The 21,560-nt window shown below is 45.8% G+C and overlaps 1 protein-coding gene across 1 annotated transcript in view; it reads right to left on the bottom strand.

Annotated features, from left to right (window-relative positions):
- Positions 1-3,420: 3,420 nt before the first annotated feature.
- BTBD16 (BTB domain containing 16) overlaps positions 3,421-21,560 on the bottom strand; it is a 49,360-nt gene continuing 31,220 nt past the window's right edge. The window contains exons 10-15 of the mRNA XM_053585115.1: positions 11,623-11,714; positions 10,249-10,331; positions 8,086-8,163; positions 6,433-6,531; positions 4,883-5,071; positions 3,421-3,489 (exon numbers count right to left, since the gene is read on the bottom strand). Of these exons, the coding sequence (XP_053441090.1) occupies positions 3,421-3,489; positions 4,883-5,071; positions 6,433-6,531; positions 8,086-8,163; positions 10,249-10,331; positions 11,623-11,714 (610 nt within the window). The remainder of the gene's footprint in view (positions 3,490-4,882; positions 5,072-6,432; positions 6,532-8,085; positions 8,164-10,248; positions 10,332-11,622; positions 11,715-21,560) is intronic.

The raw sequence follows: 21,560 nt of genomic DNA, 5'->3' as shown, positions 1-21,560 counted from the left end.
CAGGGAGGCAGAGGGCAAGTTCGTGCCTTTTGCATAGACAAGGAAGCGACGTTCACGGTGACAAGTAACTTTTCTGACATCGTACAACCAGGCAGCTTGAAAGTGAAGCAAATACATCATCCCCAAAGCTGTGCTCCTGTTGAAGAGCTCAACCTGTTTAACTCTAGTGAGAAAAAGAATCAGGTTCAAAGGAAGCACACGCTGGATGATCCCAATTTGAATGAAAAGAAATCTAGTGCACCTAAAAATCCTTCCCAAAGATCGCCTGCCAAGCTTCTCAGTGATGGCGGTCCTGATCCATTTTCTTTTCTTCTTTGTACTTTTTCACTTTTCTTTGACAGCCTGTATTATTTTCTAGAAGTAACATTTAGGCTATTAAGTAAAGCTGTCATGCTTATTTGAAAATACATCACACCTCCCAATGAAACGGGATGAATCTTTTAAACATGATCTTGAACAAAAGCATGCAGACACACAAGGGTGTCCACTGTATGATTCTGTTTATAAAATATTCCCTCTAAATGGCCAAATGAATTCATGGTGATGGGAGTCGGAGTTATGTTTATGTTTACTGTGTGTAGGCGGGTAATGCCTGGGAGGGGGTACACTGGGAGGGTCTGAGGCGCTGCCCATACTCTTTATTTTTGAGCTGAGTACTGGTTATATGGCTGTGTTCACCTGCAATAATTCATCAGACTATATCATAGGTTTTGGGGGGGTTGATTTTGATGTTTTAAAATATTACATTGAAAACATTTATTTGGCTAGGCTCAGTGGCTCACACTTGTAATACTAGCACTCTTAGAGGCCAAAGCAGGTGGATTGCTTGAGCTCAGGAGTTTGAGACCAGCCAGAGCAGGAGCGAGACCCTATCCCTACCAAAAATAGAAAAACTAGCCAAGCATTGTGGAGGGCACCTGTAGTCCCAGCTACTGGGGAGGATGAGGCAAGAGGATCACTTGAGCCCAGGAGTTTGAGGTTGCTGTGAGCTGTGCCACCATAGCACTCTATCCTGGGACAACAAAGTCTCAAAAAATAAAAAAATAAAAATTTAAAAAACTCTGTGGATTACTGAATATTTTGTCACCCCTTTTGGTTTTGTGTCTGAGTGAGCACCTCTCTCAGCTCAGCCTAATCTTGACCCTGCAGGAACAGGAGGAATTATTGAGGCAGAGTTTCCAACCATCCACCCCACTGGGCCATGTCTGCCAGCTCGTGGGAACCTTTTACATCAGGGACTAGGATGAAAACATAAACGGCTCTAGGGATTTCAAACAGAATCAGTATAATACAGAGAGCTGGTTCCCAAGTGAAGAAAGAGCTGAGAAGCCAAGTGGAGAGGGAGGCAACTCAGGGACTAGCAGTGAAGGAAGTGTCCTCCACCGCCCCAGGGGCTGGAGGGGCCCAGGGACAAGGTGGCCGGCCGAGGGTGCTGGAACCATGGCATGAGGCTGCTAAGGACGTGCTGGGGAAGCAGAGGAAGGAGTCAGAGCCATGGTAGAGACACAGCCGCTGCTGGGAAACGCCTCCCTGCCCAGAGGGTGAGAACCACCCGAGCTTCTCCGGTTCTCTCATCTTCCAAGCTCTTCACACTTCCCTTTAATTGGATCTGGCCAGAAGCAAGCTGGTGAGGGAGCCTGGAAGCAGGCTTGCAGGAGGGTGGGGAGGACCTGCCAACACGTTCCCAATACCCAGCTCCTCTGCTGCTGCCTCCCAGGCCACACTGCACAGGACGTGGGGATCCTCTGCTGAAAAGCAGCTTCTCTCAGCCTGTGTGTGACTCTAAGGTGATCATTAGACTAAACTTACCCATCTCATTGTCTGCAGGGCATCAGCAACTCTCCATCATGCTTCCAAAGACAATAGAAACACTGTCATGGGCACACCCGAAGCTGAGCCTGGTATAATTCTCTCCCCTTGGGTGTGGGTGGAACACATGACTTACTTCTGGCCCAGAGAGCAGGGCAAAGGGGATAGGCTGTCACACCCATGATTACATTACATGGTATAAGATGCTGTCTTAGCAGGCCAGAATGAGAGATTCTCCTGCTGGCCTGGAAGGATCAAACAACCATGTATTGAAACATCTGTAGAAAGAGCTATCCGGCAGGGAAAGGGGTCCACTAGGACCTGGGCAGCCTTCTCCCAACTGCCAGGGGCAGTCGGGATCTTCAATTGTACCGCTGCAAGAAAATACATCTACCAATGACCCAAAGGGGCTTGGAGCTGGATTCTCCCAGGTCATGTCTTCACATGAGAACACAGCTTGGCTGCTACTAGATTGCAGTGTTATGAGACCCTAAATATAGGACCCGGTAAAGCTATGCCTAGATTCCTTAACCATGAAAGCTGAAACATTAAATAGATGTTGACTTAAAGTCACTACATTTGTGGTACTTTGTTATTCTGCAATAGAAAACTAATAATATGCAAAGTGAGAAGAAAGGCTTTCGACCTCACTTCTTCCAACCCATAGAGTTCCACTTGAGAATGTGGGCTGGGCTGGGCTGGGCTGGCATCCTTCCATTCTTCCTCTGGATGCTGCTCTGCTCCCTCCCTGCCCCCGCCCCCATCTTCCCCTGTTCTCTGCTCCCTTCTCTCTCTCATCTCTTTCCCCTATTCTCTTCCCTTTCTCTAATACAAAATAAACTTACACTTTTGTATGCCTAAATAAATAAATAAATAAATAAAAGGTGGTATGAGCTGGGTGTAGCGGCTCATGCCTGTAATAGCACTTTGGGACGCTGAGGCAGGAGGATCACTTGAGCTCAGAAGTTTAAGACCAGCCTGGAAGACACAGTGAGACCCTGTCTCTACAAAAAATAGAAAAATTAGCCAGGTGTGGTGGCATGCACCTGTACTCCCAGCTACTCAGGAGGCTGAGACAGGAGGATCACTTGAACCCAAAAGTCTGAGGTTGCAGTGAGCTATGATGACACCATTGCACTCTAGCCCTGGTAATAGAGTGAGACCCTTTCTCAAAAAATAAAATTTAAAAAATATATATTAAAAGTTGGGATGATAAATAAGTCACTCTGAATCTTATAACTGCTTCATTCCCTTCCAACCTCTTGTTCTGTCTAAGCCCAAACATCCAGGGACTGTGAGCAGAGCTGCGCTCTAAGAGAAGTCCTTGGTGCTCCCAGTGGGAATCTGTTGTCACTGCTGCTGCTCCCAGCATGCCCAGAGAGGACAGAAGGTTAGGGCTGGACTCATGGTGCTGGGCGGTCGGCGATGGCAAATGGACTTGGGTCTGGCACTCTCCACCCTCAAATGATGAGTGTACAAATGTGGGCAGAAGTCCGCAAGAGATATTACTATCTAGGTCAGCTGAGTACTTGAGTGCTCCCTTTCATGTTATTTTATTTTCTTTTATGCAGACCGGTGGGAGGAAAATCCCATAGATTCTTCTGGAAAATGTCAAGATACTGGGAAGATGAAAGCGAAACTTGCGTATATTGGGATGCCCACAGTTTGGATTTTCAAGGCCTAAAATATGAAACAAAACAAAGCAAGAGGGACTTTTAGGATAAAAATTGTTTTCTAAATGGGGGAAGAGGAAGGCTTAACAATTACAGAAGCTGATGGTTCTCAACTCTGGCTGCATGTCAGAACCACCAATGACAATATTTAAAATAAACTTTTAAAAATATTGGGTATAACTGAAATACAATAAAGTGTACAAATCTTAAGATTACAGCTTGATGAATTTTCACTGAGTAAGAACTACTGGGACAGCATCACCCTGTTCAAGATAAAGGATGTTTTCCAGCTGCACAGAAGTCTCTTTCATGTTCGCTCTCAGTTACTATACCAGGCCCTCCCTCTTCCTCACCTCCACAAAGGAAAGTACTGTTCTGATTTCCAACATCATAGGAAATCACCTGGGAAGCTTTTTTTTTTTTTTCAGACAGACTCTCATTATGTCGCCCTTGGTAGAGTGCCATGGCATCACAGCTCACAGCAACCTTTAACTCCTAGGCTTAAGTGATTTTCTTGCCTCAGCCTCCCTAGTAGCCGGGACTACAGGTACCTGCCACAATGCCCAACTATTTTTTTCTTGTAGTTGTCTTTGTTGTTTAGCAGGCTGGGGCTGGGTTCAAACCCACTAGCCCTGGTGTATGTGGCCAGCGCCCTAACCACTGAGCAACGGGCGCCAAGCCACCTAGGAAGCTTTTTAAAATAATTGCACTCGGGCCTGAACCATGGAGCACCTGGTGTGATGATCTGGGTAGTGCTCTGGCATGGGGAGTCAAGAAGGTCAGGGGGGATTCTGGCGTGCGGTGGAGACTGGGAACTACTCACAGGCGTATGGCAAAGTCCCATTCCCTGAAGGATGGCAAGGGACACTGCTGACCTCCTTGAACTCACAGCCTAAGGAGTTCCTCCTAGTCTTTCTGCCAATATCTATGTTGTGGCTGTCAGAAGCCAGGCCAGGCACTGAATTGCCCGGATGCTGGCACTGCCCACTGAGGTCGATGGGCCCAGTCCTCCTCTGATGTGCCACAGTGAGACAAGTACATCCAGGCTATGGATTTCAGGGAAAGTGTCAGGTTATGCACAGGTAATTCGCTGACGCAAACATACTCCACGGAGCCACCCCTATATGTCCCAACTGACAAATGTCCTTGGACACTATAAAATCCATCTGGTGTGGGGCAGTTAGATTTGGGTTCTGGTTATCAGTACCCTCTGGTTTTCATTCTAGTATGTTTCTCTTTACCATTATTCGAAGCTGTGATAATGCTTGAGAAACTAAGCAAGCTTCCCCAGTGAACTCCAATGTAGATCACTGGAGATTAGAAGCCAGTGATACCCCAAAAAAGGGATGGGGGAAGAGATAGAACAAAAGGAAATAAAAAAGAAAAAGACCAACACTTGCATGGCTCTTGCAGGATGGCTTCACGAACCCGAACTTCTGAGTGATCTGTCTTGTCCTGAACTCCTGCCACTTGCCGTCGACCAGCGTCTGGGCTCTGATCTCGTACTTTACCACGCGCTCTGCCCTCAGGTTGATAGGGCCATCCTCCCAGACCACGGCAGGGAGTTCCGGGTCTGTGTGCTTTATTCTCTGCAGAGAGAGTGACCCATCTCAGGTGGAACTTTGACCAAGGAGGCCCAGAGATAGCCCCATCTGGTTCCTGTCACACAGACCCTCCTGTATAATGTTTGCAGGCAGCAAAAGGCACTTCCCAAATGGCTCCATTTCCTAGGAGCCACTGCTGCTGAGTCAGCTGACATTTGAGCTCTCACCATATAGAAACCATGGGCTGATGGCCTGGGCTTTAGCCAACCCTGAAAACTATCATTAAGTCAAGCTTTGTTATCACTTTGCCAGAATTAAAAACCAACAGAATACTCATAAGGGCATTTTGACTGGTGGTAACTAATTCATCTCCTCCCTCCAGAAAAACGTGTTGTGTAGGAAGATGATTTAATCACTGGAGACAAAGAACTGACTCCCAAGGAGAAATGACTTGCTCCAAAATACAAGGTAGTGCAAAGATGAGACCCGAACTCAGGCTTCTGCCTTCATGCATTCACCCATTTATCTCTTCATTCTGTTGGTCCCTCATCAAAAGCTCCCCTGCGTTCCCAGGTAACAGGATTAGCAGAAGTAATAAAAACACTAAGAAGATACAGTTTCTCAAAAATTTGCAGTTCAGAGAAAAGAGAAGACTTGTACACAGATGCTAAGTGAAACATAGCAGTCCTTCCTTATAGTTGTCATCATCATCCTCATCGCTCATATGGTGCTTTATGGGTCAGACCCTTTCCCAAGCCTTGCACAAATTAACACAGTTAATACCCACATCAGCCCACAGAGGTATGTCCTGTTACCTACTCCACCTTAAGGGTGAGGAAACTGGACCAAGGGAGGTTCATGGAACTCGTCAAGGTCCTGCAGCTCACCAGGCCATTGGATAGCAGAGTCTCTGCTCCTGCCCTTAAAGTCCAGCAGGAGAATTGAGGGGAGTGGGCACCTTCCTGACTCCTCTGGGGTCTTGCCCCCAGTTCTGCTTTGCCACAGTAAACAAGATCACTCCCTATCCCACCCAAGGGCACTACCTGTCGCCTTCACGGAAGGTGACCATCCATGTAAAGCATCACCTATGACGTTTGAATTAAAGATAAACTGAGATCCCAATGTGGAGACAGAAGACTAGAATTTAACCCTGGATTTACCAGTACAGGCCATAGGAAGACAAAGATACTGAGTTTTGAGATCCACACCTGCTACGTGAGCTAACAGTACCCACCCTCCAAGGTTGTTATAAGATCAAAGGACATCACGTATCTGAGCGTGATTAGCACTTACAGTATGGTTCATGTTAATTGTTAATTAATGAGTAATCAATTATTAAGGCAATATGAGTTTGTTCTGAATGTAAAAGCCTGTTTCAGAGACACAGCTTTCAGGTGCTCTCTCACCTGCATGTAAAAACTGTAAGAGGTAGTATCATGTTTGATTCCCTTTATCTCAAAGAAGAATCCATATACGGCGATCATTTCTGAATGAGTTGTGTACTCCTGAATTGGGAAAGAGAAACAACAAAAGGAAGGGAGAAAAATTCTCTAGTTTTCAAAGTCAAGAGGACACAGCAAAATAAATTACAGCAACAGCAGCAAAAGTGACTCATTTGGCTACTGATTTTAAAGTGGAAGCACAACAGCAGTATAAGCCTAGGAGGACAGGAAAAGCCAAACCGTAGTGACACTGCAAACTCTTTGAGTGTAAATACTACTAGCAATTAGTACAATCAGTAGAAGTTTATAGTAGAGAAATGGTCCCCAACTTTTTTGGCACCAGGCACCAGTTTCCTGGAAGACAATTTTTCCATGGATCAGGAGGGAGAAAATAGTTATGGGATGATTCAAGTGCATCACAGATCATCAGGCATTAGATTCTCATAAGAATAAATCTCGATCCTTTACATGCACAATTTACAGAAGGGTCTGTGCTCCTACGGGAATCTAATGCTGCCATTTATCCATCAGGAGGCGGAGCTCAGTTGGTGATGCCAGCGGTGGGGAGTGGCTTTAAGTACAGATGCTTTGCTGGATTGCCCGCTGCTCCCCTTCTGCCGTGTGGTCCAGTTCCTAACAGGTCACACGCTGGTACCAGTCAACAGCCCGGGGACTGGGGACTACAGTCAGTAGAGTTAGTAGGAGTTACTAAGCAGTAACAACATTCTTTACTCTGCATGTTCTCTAGTGAAGGAAAGAATGGGTTAGGTATGTTTCTAGATGACCCATGGTCTTCAGACCTTTGAAACAAAGCATTTTGTTCCAATTTGATGGGTCTAAGAGACACTGTATACTCACGGTACTTGCAGGAAGCCCTGGCTACACCTGCCTACTTAGGCAAGTCTCTGCAACCAAGGAGCTGGGCCAGCCCATCCAGGCCTGACCCAGAAGAGACTCTCTCATGATAGATTTAGGCCCTGACTCCCTGAAATACGAATTCTTTTGAGATCACTCATTGGGGTGCCTTTAAAGAATCACAGGGAAGCAGTGATTTAAAGAATCACAGGGAACCCAAAGATTAAAGCACAGCCACCAACCCCAGACATTCCTCTGATGACTGAGAGCCAAGATGCCTTGTAATCAAGCTCCTTGACCCAACACAATTTGGTTCTGGGATCCACCAAAATAGATGCCCAGAATGAACAACCTTAACTGGGACTTGGCAGGGCATTTCTTATTGAGCTAGCTGGTGGCTGTTGCATTGTGGGTTATGGGATGACCACCCATCCTAGTTTGCCTAGGCCTTCCCTGGTTTTAGAACTGATAGTCCTGCATCCCAGAAAAACTCCTCCATCCCAGGAAAACTAGGACAGTTGGTCACTCTAGTGGGGAAGTTTGGGATGCACGTCAGATTACTGAGCAGCCCATCCCAGGCCCCTTCCTGTGAATTCTATTTGCTAGGAGCTGCTGAGCATGCAGGAAAGACCCTACAACTTCTTTTCCCTGGACCTTCCCACCAGAGGCCAGGAGTGATCGTGGGCTACCCACCCTACAGAGGTCCTTAACCAAGCACAAGAGGGACAGTTCTTCCCATTGTTTGGGTCCAGTTCTTAGTACCTGTTTGAAGAGCAGCCCAAATCTCATAGCCTGGGTGGTAAAATCTTTCAGGTGGGCCATGTCGCCCCCATTCTCCAGCTGCAAGGAAAATGGACACAGCTCACCAGCAGCCTGATCCACCAGATGTGAGTGCCTGTCATCATCTTCACGTCTATTCCTTGACCCCTCGCCTCCCACCTGGCTTGGAAGAGAATTCTGCCTCTAGATCCTACATTCAGCCATCCCTGCAGTCTGCAGGCATTTACTGCAGGCATTTGCTGGAGACCTGCTCTGACGGGTGCTGTGCTCAGCGCTTCCAGAGGATGCAAACAGGAGAAAAAAAAGTACCCAAGTCACCTGAGACAGAAAATGTGTACATAGTGGGCCAATGATTAGGCACAGATGTCCTTGGTCACAAAGTCAAGAGCCAGAGAGGCCCCACATGGCAGGCCCCAAGGTGAGGGTGGGGCAGGGTGGGGAGTGGATTTTGGGAGGATGGTAGCATAGGTGAAAAGAAGGAGGTGGGCAGGGTCAGAGGGAGGCGGGGGCTTCCTGAGGTGTCAGTGCAGACACAACCCCCTCTCTGTGACTCCTCTGTCACTCTTTAGAGCACAGTTTGGAGTTTTGACTTCCAGCAACGCCCTCCTATGGAGTCATCCTCTACTGGGTGGGAGCTCAGAGACTGTGGTTTGCACATTACAATAGGTATTTGTTGAACTGGATTGCATTTTAACTGGTGACTCATACATCCTCAGAACTCGCACACTGCCTCACTTCATCTCCAAAAATGCAAGATTGGAGACCCAGCAGTACAATGGTTTGCAGAGACAATTCACAAAGGGTGAACTGCTGCATGGAAAAATATTCTTATTTAAAAGGAATAAAGGAAATGCGTATTAAAAGTGAGATGTCATTATTCCCTTCTCAATTAACACAAGTGATTTGAAATTAAAATGCTCTCCGTTGCTGAGGATGTGCAAAGTGAGACTCATTTATTCCTGGGGGAAGAGTAATTTGGTCCCAATGCTTCTTAATGTCTCAAGAACAAAAACGCACATTCCTTTCTGTGCCAGCATTTCTACTCTTGAGAGTATCTTACTAAAAAACAAAGTATAATATGATAAACCAGTAAGTGAAAATATGTTCCTTATACTGTCATTTATCATAGTAAACAATTAGAAACATTGTAAGTTTTCTACAATAAAAAATGGAAAAGTAGCATCGATCATGGCACATTCTCTTGGCAGAAGAGTTTGTAGCCATTAAAAAATGGCATTAAATTAATAAACTGTGGTAGATGTATGCCATGGATGCATAGGCCATTTTACTCAGCTGTAAAAAAGATGGACACTTTACATCTTTTCTGTTTATCTTGATGGAGTTGAAGAACTTTCTCCAAAGTATCTCAAGAATGGGAAAACAAGCAACTCATGTACTCAATACTAATTTGAAATTAGTAGATGAGCAAGTATAGGCCCACACGAGAAAAAAAAAATGTAATTAAATTCAAGTAGGGGGGAGGAGAGGGGAGGATGGGGGTAAGGAGCTCAGTGATCCCCCACCCAATAGATACAATCTAGGGGTACACGGCACACCTCCTGGGCGAAAGTCTCAAACACAACTCAAACTTTTCCTAACAAGTACAAACAATGTATCCTAATCATGTGTACCCTGATATTGATCTGGAATTTAAAATAGATAAATAAAGCAGCTAAAAACATTTTTTAAAATGGTTAGGAAGTACATTCAATTGAGTGCATTATATATATATATGTATATAAGCTGGAAAGCAATAAATACAATGAGATTTGACAGTGATTTCGTTTGGGTGATGGTTCTGAGGATATATCTTTTCTTTCTCTCAATTTCTCTGCATTTTGAAAATGTTCAGTAGTAAACACGTTACATTTGTGCATGTTAGGGGACTTGGTTTGGGGGCCAACGAGACGAGTGCTGTTGTTCCCCACTTAACTCTCCTGATCAATGTGGCAGATGCATGGGAGCACCGCAATTCCAAGGCTGGGTCCTCCGTCCTCCCCTCCTTCCCCTGGAGGAGAAGCCAGATATGTCCTGACCTCAAATGCCCAGAAGTTTCAAATGTGAAACACGCTGATCCTCACAAAAAGCAAAGTCAGAGAGGCAATAAATTTTGGTACTTGTTTCCTCGCCGAGCTGGTGACTTACTGCGTGGTAATGGTTGGCTGCAACCCGGACCATCCATGACTCCGGGAAAATGTTAATGTGCCTTAACTCCTCCAGATCCTTGCCTTGGAAGAGACACAGAGGGAACATTTTTACATTTATTTATTCATAGCAGAACTTCTGAAAGCTCATTTACCGAAAGAAAAAAGAAGTCAAAGGCTGAGCAAAGTGAAAAGGGCCTGTGGTCTCATTTAAGGTTGATGAAGTGGGAATAAAACAGATCAGATTCATTGTGGTTGTGTTCAGACTCAATTACTTTCATCCTCCAAATTAATTCTCAAATGAACTCCCAAAGGAATGAATGCATTCACTCCAAACTAGTTGCCCATTTCAACTTCAGTAGGAAACTTTCTGTACTGCATAGTGATGTCTTAATCTAAGTTCAACTTATATTATTTTGAGTGAAATAGATTCTCACCAATCACATAAGAAGATATCACTGGCCAGTGAACCCTGGAGGGTACCTTGGAAACTATCATTGAAGGAGAAGCTGTCAATGGCCCTCAAAGGTCAGCTTCAACCAATCAACCATACTCTTCAAAGATACTTTGGTTCTTATAATATTACCAAAAATAAAACAAAATTCACAAATAAAAAGGGAAGAAGATAGTTAAGCTGCACACTGGTCCAAATAAAAGTTGCTTCTGTTTTCATTTTTCTTCCCATACGTTTTTCTAGATCTCCTTGCCAGTCCCTTGTGCATAAGGGACTTCCTCCCTGCACCGGATGCTCACAGTCCCCTGGCTGAAATTCTATCTGGCAAGTGAGATTTGAGATCAGATAATTGGTGCTTTTGGAGTGTCTAGAAGCAACTTGGACAAAACTACCTGAGTTCTAGAGCTACTTTAAATTGGATAGCTGAAATGGCTTTGAGAATGTTCTCAGAAGTCTTTACAGATGTAGAGATCACACTGGGTGGCCTCCTGGAGTGCCAAAAACATACTCCCCAACATTCCCGTCCTCTTTCCAAGTCACAGTTTCACTCTCCAGAGCATGAGTTTGAGGGAGCACAGGGCTGGTCTGGAGCACAGGCTTGGTCTAGAGCACAGAACCAGTTTGCTTCCAAACTGTCAAATAAGTGGTCTAGAAGTGATTCCCAGGCTGAGAGGCAGAGCACACAACCAGACGGTCATAAAACAGCCCTTGGCCAGGTTACATCTGCCCCTCCACCCACTGTTAGAATCCGATTACCCTCATTTTGCAAACAAGAAAGCTAAGACCAAGCAGTTGTATGACTTTTCTGAAATCACAGAGCTTGGAAGGTGACAATACCAGCTCTTTCCCAGGAGTAGCTGAGGAGTAGGGCAAACCGCAGAGGCTTTGGGGGTGGGGGGCCCTCACACACCTGGGACTCACCTCTGGTAATGCTGTACAGATGCAAACAGAGAAAGAGCGGCATCAAGCTCTGTCCTACATCACGGTCCAGAAAGCAATAGTCCTTGGAAAAGCTTAGCAGAGGCACAAAAAAAAAAAAATAAAAGGGCTTCAGAAAACTCCTCTCTGGAATTAGCTTGTGCTGGTGAAAGCCATGTCAGAGAGACTAGTGGTTTCCCCGGCCAGGGGGTGATGGAGCCTGGTTGTCTCTGGATGGGTGAGGAGTGTGGACACAGGAGCAGTTTCAATGCCCTTTGTGAAGTTTAACCCCAGTGAGAGACTGTTCTGGAGACAAATGGTCACGTCCCCTCAGCATCTACCCCTGAGCTGTGCATGTTGTAGGTGCCCAACAGATGTGTTCTGAGTGACTGATGCTAATACAGCTTCCTTTACAGAGGACTTTGATGTACATTTTCTCGCTTGGTTCCACCAACTCCCTGTGGGGCAGACAGAGCAAGTGTGATCAGCGCCATTTTACAGTTAGGAAACAGAGGCCCAGCCTGGGCTTGAACCTTTCCAGTAAGTGATGGTACTAGACACTTCTAAAGTGCTTTCTGCTAGAATTAAAAAGAAAGAGAGAGAGGATATGTGGCTAGTTTTAGCAGCTAGTTTCACCATCAGTTGCGCTACAGTCAGTGTTAATACCAAACCCCAATTAATTCCCGACAGGGCTGAAGGTCAGGGCTGGCTTAGCAAGCTCAGATTTTCCTTGAGGAGACACACATACAGAGATAAGCATTCCCCACCCTTGTTTAGAAATAATTTGCTTCTTAAAATGGCCAATTTGGACAAATGAGGACAATGGGGATGATTTTTCCAAGTCTCTTTGAAAGTGCAGAGTCACTCGCTCCAGGCAGATCCTGAGCAGGACCAGCCAAGCATGCTTTTAGATTATTTTTCCATGAATCAAAAGTGATATCTATCAAGCACACCCTATCCCTGTTGGACTGATGCATCATTGGCCCTATGTCCCACCTCTGTTGGAGATTCCTGCCAGCCTTCCCAGAACCACTTGTTTTCATAACATCTGGGAATTCCTGGTGCTGCCCACCTCCTCTCCCTAGGTCTAGGGGTGCTGAGGAGCTGGGGAACAGGAGATAGATGTAAATACAAGTCAGATCTTATTTGATGCAAAGATTATTTATAGGCATCTGCCACATGCCTGTTTCTGCAGCTAGACAGAGCAGGCATCAGTGAAGCCGGTCAATACTTCAGGAGCCCAGGGCTATTGATTCTGGAACCTGCCCTCCATTACTGGGGCAGGTGGAGCTGGGGTCAGTGGGTGCTGTGTGGGGCCCTAAGAACACAGACACTTCACTTGCTTCCTTTCCTTGGCTGATCTGACTGCCCCTCCCTCTCTGCCTTTCTCCTTCACCATTTCACGGAGGAACAGCTGAGGTGGCATCGTGGCTGGGGGGCAGGTGTCTGTGGGGGATAAGGGGCCAAGCTGACAAAGTTCTGTCCTCTCCAGCCCCCATGGCCCAGTGCTGCCCCTGAGCAGCGGACACCTGCTGGAGTTGCCCCTTAAATACAACCATTCAGCCACAGAAGGGAAAGACCAGGCCTAGAGGGGAGCATCGCCCCTCCAGCCAGAAGCCACAAGGCCCAGCTCCTATTTTCTTGGGGTGGGAAGGCTCCTGGGCAGGAGGAGGAAGCATGTTCAGAGTCTCCCTCTGAGAGGCCCTCTGGTCCAAAGGCTTCTCTGGACAGCCCTTCTCTCCTAGAGGACTTGGAAATGGCTTCATTGAGGCAGGTGGTTGTACTTTATGGCTCCTTGGAGCATCAGGGAGGCTCCTTTCCTCCCTTGGAAAGGCCATAGGTCAGCTCATTGCTCAACCACACTGGGCCTGGAGTCAGACAGAGGTCACGGCTCAGCACAGCCAGCCATTGCTCACATGGCCAGGCCTCTCTGAGTTCACCCAACTAAATGGGAGCAGTAGCTGCAGGTGCATCCTAAGGGAGATGGGAGGGGCAGAGGACGCAGTGCTAGGAGGTGCGTACATGGCTGCTGGGCCCAGAAAATCTTCAACACCTCCTGAGGACCACTGTTGTCCTCCCATCCCAGGAAAAGTGACCTGGACTTGACCTGGTGGGCCAAGTGCAGGGAATTGTTCTTGGTGGCATTCATCATCACTGCCACCCCTAAATCACCCCAGCCATGGGCCACCTCAGAAAAAGAAAATGGTGTCCTTGGGCTGGGCACAGTGGCTCATGCCTGTGATCCTGCACTCTGGGAGGCCGAGGCAGGTGGATTGCTTGTGCTCAGGAGTTAGAGACCAACCTGAATAAGAGTGAGACCCTGTTTCTACTAAAAATAGTAAAACTAGCCAAGCATAGTGGTGGGCGCCTATAGTCCCAGCTACGGAGGCTGAAGCAAAAGGATTCTTTGAGCCCAAGAGTTTGAGGTTGCCATGAGCTATAATGCCAGGGCTGACAGACTGAGACTCAAAAAAAAAAAGGAAAAGAAAATGGTGTCCTCAGCTTCTGACTTTCTAAAATCTCAAAGGATATGAGGGGTGTTTCCTATTCCCTGAATCCAATTACATAACCTTGATCTTTGAACCTAGTGAGGCCCATTATCACAGACCAGCATTCTGCGTGCCTTCCAGGACCAGTCCAGCACCTGGGCACCCTGGCGGTCTCTGTGTGAGGAAGCAGCTGCTTCTCCCTGGCCTATTGGTGAGCACATTTGCCTGGTGACATGTAACATGGGAACAGGCAGGCTGCAAAGTCTGGGGTCTCTGCATGGCCGGGTTAGCAGGGTCAAAGACTGGTGTGGCTTCCCTGGGGCTGAGCTCTGTCTGTGGAAGCACTTCTTTGAGTTTAGCCTACTGGTCTGGGACATCTTCAGGCCCTGGTCTCTGCCATCTAAAGTTCATCAAGCAACTCTTGGTGTGGGTGTGACCCCTTTAGAGAAGACAGGTCACAGTTTCTAGATACTGAAAGACATACCAGGTTAGCTCTGGGGCCTACTTCCTGTAGAACTCTTGCAAGGCAGTACCTAGAGACAAGCCTCCCTCTGACTGGAGCAGATTATAATTTTAGAGATGCTCTTAGCCACAATTTTCTCACTTCCTCCACCTTGTCACACTTCCTCCACCTTGTCACCTGCCGGAGCCCTTTACCCTTCCGGCCAGTATAAGAGTCTCAGCCCTGACAGCTCCAGCACTTAAGATTTCAGCCTTAATATACTACACACACACACACACACATACACACACACACACACGCTGCCAGCATGGATAACCTCGGCAACATAGTGCCCAGTGAAATAAGCCAGGCATGGCACAGACACTTTATGATTCTAGGCCAGGAGGTTCCTAGAGTCATCAGAGACCTGCTGTATGACAGACAGACAGGAGGTAGAACAGGGGAGCCAGGGCTGGGGGCAGGGGTGGGCCCTGCTGTTTCATGGTGTAACGTTTCAGTCTGGCATGATGACAGAGTTCTGGAGCCGGCCACACACTGCGTGAGTGTGCCCAATGCCCCTGACAAGAGCACAAATGGTGAACTTTATATTACATATATTTTATTACAATAAAAAATACTTAGCTTACTTGAGAAATATTTGAAATAATATAGTTTGAAAAATACACCTTTGGGGGCAATAACTCACAATGAGAAGGGAGCGATGGCTTTTTCCTACAACATAACTCAGCATAGAAGGACTCGGGCACCTTCTGAAATCAAGGAACCAAAGTATGGTGAATGAAACAACATTCCCTGCTGCCAGCACCACATCAACACCTACCAGATGCTGCCACCTCTCAGCACCTCCTGCCAACACTGCCCTGCACCTCTTCCTCCAGTCAGAGCTGCCCTCTCCACCAGGCCTGGCAAGCAACCCACCTCTCGCAGTGGTTGGGTTGCTTGCTCCAGGTCTATAGGCAGCAAATGGCAGACAGCGGCTGAGCCCTCAAGATGGGTCAAGACCCTTCTGCCTAACTTACTATCTGACTCTGCTTCCCAGATTGCAAGCTCCATGAAGATGGGGACTTGTGTCTGCTATGCTTGCTGTGACATTCTCAATGCCTCTTACAGCATCTGACACTTAGCTTGCCAGCTCTCAGGTGAATAAATTGGATGAATGATGTGGCCTCTGCTGACTCTCCAGCTGCAACCCCATGACCCCAAGCCTCTGTTTGCCCACAATGTATCTTCTAGGAATGCTAGTAGGGCCAGCCCTGGTGCACGTGGCATACACACTTGCCTGCACATATGGCCAGGTATCCCTGTCCCAAGTGGGCCTGTGTGCTGTTGCCGTGACCATCTGTCCTATCAGCCCTTCGTGGAGACCTAATTCAATGTTATTCTGACTGCCAAGATGGTCCTGACTCTTGCCCAAAGGAAAAACTGAAAGGGCTTCATTGGAATTGTGTCTAATGATAACCAGAGCTGCCCTTTAAAAGGCCCTCCTGCATCCAGACTCCTGTGCTTGTTATTGAAGATGCATTTTGGTGCTTCTCAGCATGTCTAGAAATCCAAGAAGCAACATGGCCAAAGTACAAAGTTAGTAAGATTTGGGGGTAACATTTACAGACCTCGAGAGCAAGGGAGGTTTGGGTTCCAGGGAGCCAAGACAAAGGGGGGCAGCGGCAGTACTTGGCAGAGCAAGAGAAGGCCCAGACAAGGCAAGAAGCCTGAAAGTCACGTAATGAGAACTACGGTCCCTGCCCAGGGCGGGCAGAGTAACTCTAGGAGACGACGATTTAATGGCCTTAATGTCCATGACTCACTCATGGGATATTTCAAAAGGAGTATTCTGGTAAAGAGATCTGCATTGCCACGCCAGGGGTGTCCGGTTTCAGGCAGACTCTGTGGCTCTATCTGCAAATGCCATCCATGATTCACAAAAGTACATGGCCTCTACCAGCCCTAGGGATGCAGTGTCACAGAGCGCCTCCCTTGAGAAGGCAGATGCTCAGGGCACCTGGTTGCAGGGCACAGCTGGGAGCATCTCCTTGGAGGTTCCCCTCAGCAGTTCCCCTGGGCATGGTGTCTGTGGGGAAGGGCCAGTCGGTGTGTCAGGCCAGCGCATGCCCACCCAGCCAGCACATGCTCTTGTCCTCTCTGCAGAAAGATGCTCAGAGGAAGAATCTATCCAGTGTGCGGGGAACTTCCTGGAGGTCGCCTTGGCCTGCCCCATATAGGCTGGGTCAGATTTAGGTAGGGCCCAGGAAAGAGGAGACTTAGCTGGAGAGGTCAGGAACCTCGATGTTGGAATCACGCGGGAATTGGCTTCACTGCTGTGTTCAGTGAGCTCTTTCTGATGAATTTCTAAGCTTACTGCCAGAATCCACCCTTGCAGCGCCTGAGAGGACCTTATTTAGTGATTAGATTATCTAAGGGCCTGCAGACCTTCTTCTGAGCATCTCTCTACAGGTCTGATTACAGGTTTATTATGATTCTCCCTCAACCCTGAGATCTCCAAGTGTCAGAAGACCTGGAAGACCCAGGCCAACCACAGCACAGCCACTGGTTTGCAGAAGGAGTCTGAGAAGGCCCCTTACCATTCCTGGGCCTCAGTTGGCTCAAAAGAATGAAAGGTCAGGGCGAGCTGACCGCTAAGGGATCTTCCAGCATCAATCTCCCTTGATTTAATAAAGTGAGCCACTTAGGAACTGACATGAACTGAGCACATTTTGTTGTCCTGTGGCTTCTAAATCCCAATTTATAGTATAATCATAAGAAACGTTCTACACTGTTCTCCAGAGAAAGGTGCTTTGCGGGTACAAATATCTTTTCTTCTTCTAACTAGTGTGATCAATTTCACCTCATTGTGGGTTGGATTCTCCCCCCACTTCCAGAGATCCAGCCTTGTCCCAGGTAGTGGGAAGTGGACACGTGGGATTAAGAAGCAAGAAGGTCAGGGCAGTGGCTCATGCCTGTAATCCCAGCACTATGGGAGGCTGAGGCGTGTGGATTGCCTGAGCTCAGGAGTTGAAGACCAGCCTGAGCCAGAGCAAGATTTCATCTTTTTTTTTTTTTTGTCTCTTAAAAAAAAAAAAATAGCCAGGTGTGGTAAGAGGCAAGACAATCACTTAAGCCCAAGAGTTTGAGGTTGGTTTGAACTGTGACACTTTATCTACAAGGGCGATACAGTGAAATTCTCTTTCAAAAAAAAAAAAAAAAGAAGCAGCAGCCAGAGATGAGTTTCCAATAAGCCCGAGCACACCCAAAGCAACTGGAGAGGTGTCCTCAGGAGAAGCGAGTTTCCTGTGAAACGTAGCACACACTGTTGTGCCTGAGGCTTGAGGTCAGTTGCAAATAAAGGTCAAATTCAAGGCTAGCAGGACTGAAACCGACCCACACCCGGTGCACTTCTTCCAGCTATTGCTCCTGGGGACATGCTGTGGGCCTTGCAAACCCTGTACTTGCTTCTATATGACACCAAACAGCTCACCAAAAAAGTCACTACATTGCTTCTTGTATCATATATTTCACATTCAACGCAGAGTTGTCTTCAGAGTTTGAGTGAACTATTTCAGAGATTCAAGTCACCTATAGAGAACATTGAAAGCATCATTCATTCGCTTCCTTGTGAACACCTGTTAAATATTGGGGACTGGGTAATAAGACACAGTTCCTGTGGCAAATAACAGTGTGAGAGCCATACTTAGGAACAAGTAATCACAATAAATGTTTTCACGAGCAAGTGAGAAATCTCACAGAGATGTGCATGGGTTACTATGGAGCCCAAGGAATGGGCATCTGACTCAGACTGTAGAGGGAGTAGGTACTCCTTACGGGTTTCCTGGGGGAGACCTGTGGAAGCACAGCACATCAGCCCAGCAAGAAAGAATTTTAAGTACCTATCTCAAGAAGTTAGAAAAGGAATATCACATAATACTCAAAGAAAGGAAAAGTGAAGAAATAGTGAAGAGAAAAATTAATAAAACATATAATTGAAACACATCAACGAATCCAAAAAACATTTCTTTTAAAAGGCTAGTAAAATAAACCTGTAGCAATACAGATTAAGGAAAAAAAAGAAAAAATATATAGGAGTTACTGGTCAGGTACAGTAACTCTCACCTATAATCCCAATAGTTTGGGAGGCTGAGGTGGGAGGATCACTTAAGTGTGGGAGCTAAGAGACCAGCCTATGCAACAAAGTGAGGCACCATTTCTACAAAAAAATTTAAAAAGATCCAGGCGTAGTCATGGGCACCTATAGTTCCAGCTACTTGGGAGGCTGAGACAAGAGAATCTCTGGAGTCCAGGATTTTGAGGCTGCAGTGAGCTGTAATCAATGCTACCACACTACATCTTGGGTAACAAAAGTGAAACTGTCTCAAACAGAAAATAAAAAAAAGAAATATACAAGTTACCAATATCAGATATGAAAAAGAAGCTATCACAACAAATTCTACAGACAATAAAAGTGTCTTCCTAATAAAAATCTTAGCAATTTTTTCCCCTAAGGTATATATGTGAAAATAAATCCAAAAAAACAAGAAGAACAAAGTTGCATTATTAGATTTACAAAATTACTGCTAATTAAGAAAGTGTGGTATCGGTTCAAGGATAATCAATAGACTAATGGTACAGAACAGAGATTCCAGAAATGACCCCCCCTCCCAATGAGTATGACTCTCGGACACGAGCATGTCACACATTACCATATGTTATGACATAGGTGACACTGGAAAGTGCTGGGCAAGCATAGTCTTTTCAATAAATGGTGCTGGATCAACTGTACATCCTTTTGGTAAAAAAGATCATGACCCTGACCCGTACCTCACACCATGTTTCTGAAGTACTTCTGGATAAATTGTAGCTCTAAGTGAAAGGTAAAACAATACAGCTTCTTAGAAGAAAACAGGAGAATATCCTCATAGCTTTGGTGTAGGCAAAGATTGCTTAAATAGCACTCATGATAAAATACTTGATAAATTGGACAAACTTAAAATGTAAAGATTTTGTTCATCAAAAGACCATTGTGAAAGTGAGAAAGCCAGCCACAGAGTGACGGTATTTGCAATTCACATATTCACCAAGGACACGTACCAGAATTAGAAAAGTACACGACCACAGATAGCAAAAATGGGCCAGGAACTTGAGCAGGTACTCCAGAAGGTATCAATGGTTACTAAATGAAAAAAAAGACGCTTGCCCTCAGTAGCAGGGAGAAGTAATTAAAAGAGAATAGGCAACCTGGTCCCACTATCATGCTGTCAGAAAAGGAAAAGATTGAAAATACCAAATGTTGGCAAGAATATTGAAAAACCAGAATTCTAATATAGTGCTGGTTAGGAAATAAATTCGCACAACCACTTGAAAAAAGTGCTTGGCAGTATTCACTAAAATTGAACTTTTTCATGCCCTATGACACAGTAATTCTACTCAGGTTTATGCTCAATAGAAGCACATAACTATTAAAGCATATACCAAAGGACCCGTGCGTATAGCAGTGCTATTCCTAGTAACTGAAAATGTCCATCAACATCAGAATATATAGATAAATTATGGTGAGATCATATAACAAAATATTATATGAGAATGACAAGCTATTGCTACATACAACCAGGTCAACAGATTTTACAGATATACTGTTGAATGAAAGAAGCCAGATGTTACTAAGTTGCTATAAGACTCCGTTTACATAAAGTTCAAAAGCAGGATATTATTTGCCTTTAAGTGAGGGAGGCAGTGACTTGGTTGAGCTGTTTTAGGGGGCTGGTCATGTTCCCTTTCTTAGTCTTGGAGTGGGTTATGCTGGCGTGTTCACTTTTGGAAATTCATTAGTTGTTCATTTAAAGTTTCTGCACTTTTCTGTGTGTATTTCGTACTTTAAGTTTTTAGCTTTCAACTTTTAAAAAGTTAAAAATTTGCCTGCTCATGGCGCTTTCCCAATTATGAGCTTTTACAGCTTTCCTGAACTTCTCCAACTACTAAGTGGAACGAAATGATGACTCCATGGGGGAGGGCGACAGCTTTGCTTACATTTTTTGTTTTTCCTGCAGGGAGATGTTAAATTTAATTCTGGACGGTCTATTTGTTTTTCTAAAATAACTGTTGCCAGGAAACGGGCTGTGAGGTGCAGAGGTTGTGTGTGTGTGTGTGACTGGAGATGCATTTGTGCACGTGTGAGCATGCAACATAGGACCATCCCTTCCTATATTGATGTTCTCAGGTGGCAATAAAAATAAGTTTGAAGTTTTTCCAAAACACCTGGCTGCATAAACTGCCCTGTCAACGTTCCATTAGTCTCAGGCGCACAGTGTGTGTTCAATAAATATTTGTTGAATGAAAGACTAAAAAAAACAATAAACAAAAGAAAATGGGAGAGGCAGGTGGTGCCTGTGGCTCAAGGAGTAGGGTGCCAGCCCCATATACCGGGGTTGGTGGGTTCATGTCCGGCCCTGGCCAAAAACTGCAACAAAAAAAAAAAAAAAAGAAAGAAAAAGAAAAAGAAAATGGGAGAGGGTTGGCAGAATGTTTTTCTTTGCAGGTAAAGTTTTCATGGGCAAAGTCAATTATTCGGGTACATTTCCTCCTAACTTGTCTTTCAGACACTCTAGAGACAGATGGGGCAAGGGGCAGCTGATTCATTTCACTAAGCAATATTTTCGTCTTGACCCTCTGTTTGGGATGCCAGCCAGGGCCATGCCCACAGCTGTGGCTCAGCCTCACTCCTAGTCCCCTGCTGCCACATTAGGAAAGTTTAGTCCCATCTTGGAGGTTTCCATAGTATGGTGGCCTCAAAATGTCCTCCTCCTGGTGGGACTGCAAACTAATACAGCCTCTTTGGAAAGACGTTTGGAGAATCCTCAAAGAATTCAAATTAAACCTCCCATTTGACCCCACAATCCCACTACTAGGCATCCATCCAGAAGGAAAAAAGTCCTTTTATCATAAAGACATTTGCTCTAAATTGTTTATCACAGCTCAATTTACCATCACTAAGACATGGAAAC

This window comes from Nycticebus coucang, chromosome 3 (genome assembly GCF_027406575.1).
Source record: "Nycticebus coucang isolate mNycCou1 chromosome 3, mNycCou1.pri, whole genome shotgun sequence".
Lineage (NCBI taxonomy): Eukaryota > Metazoa > Chordata > Mammalia > Primates > Lorisidae > Nycticebus > Nycticebus coucang.
Note: the sequence above shows the minus strand (reverse complement) of the source record. Positions and strands in the feature narration are given on the sequence as shown.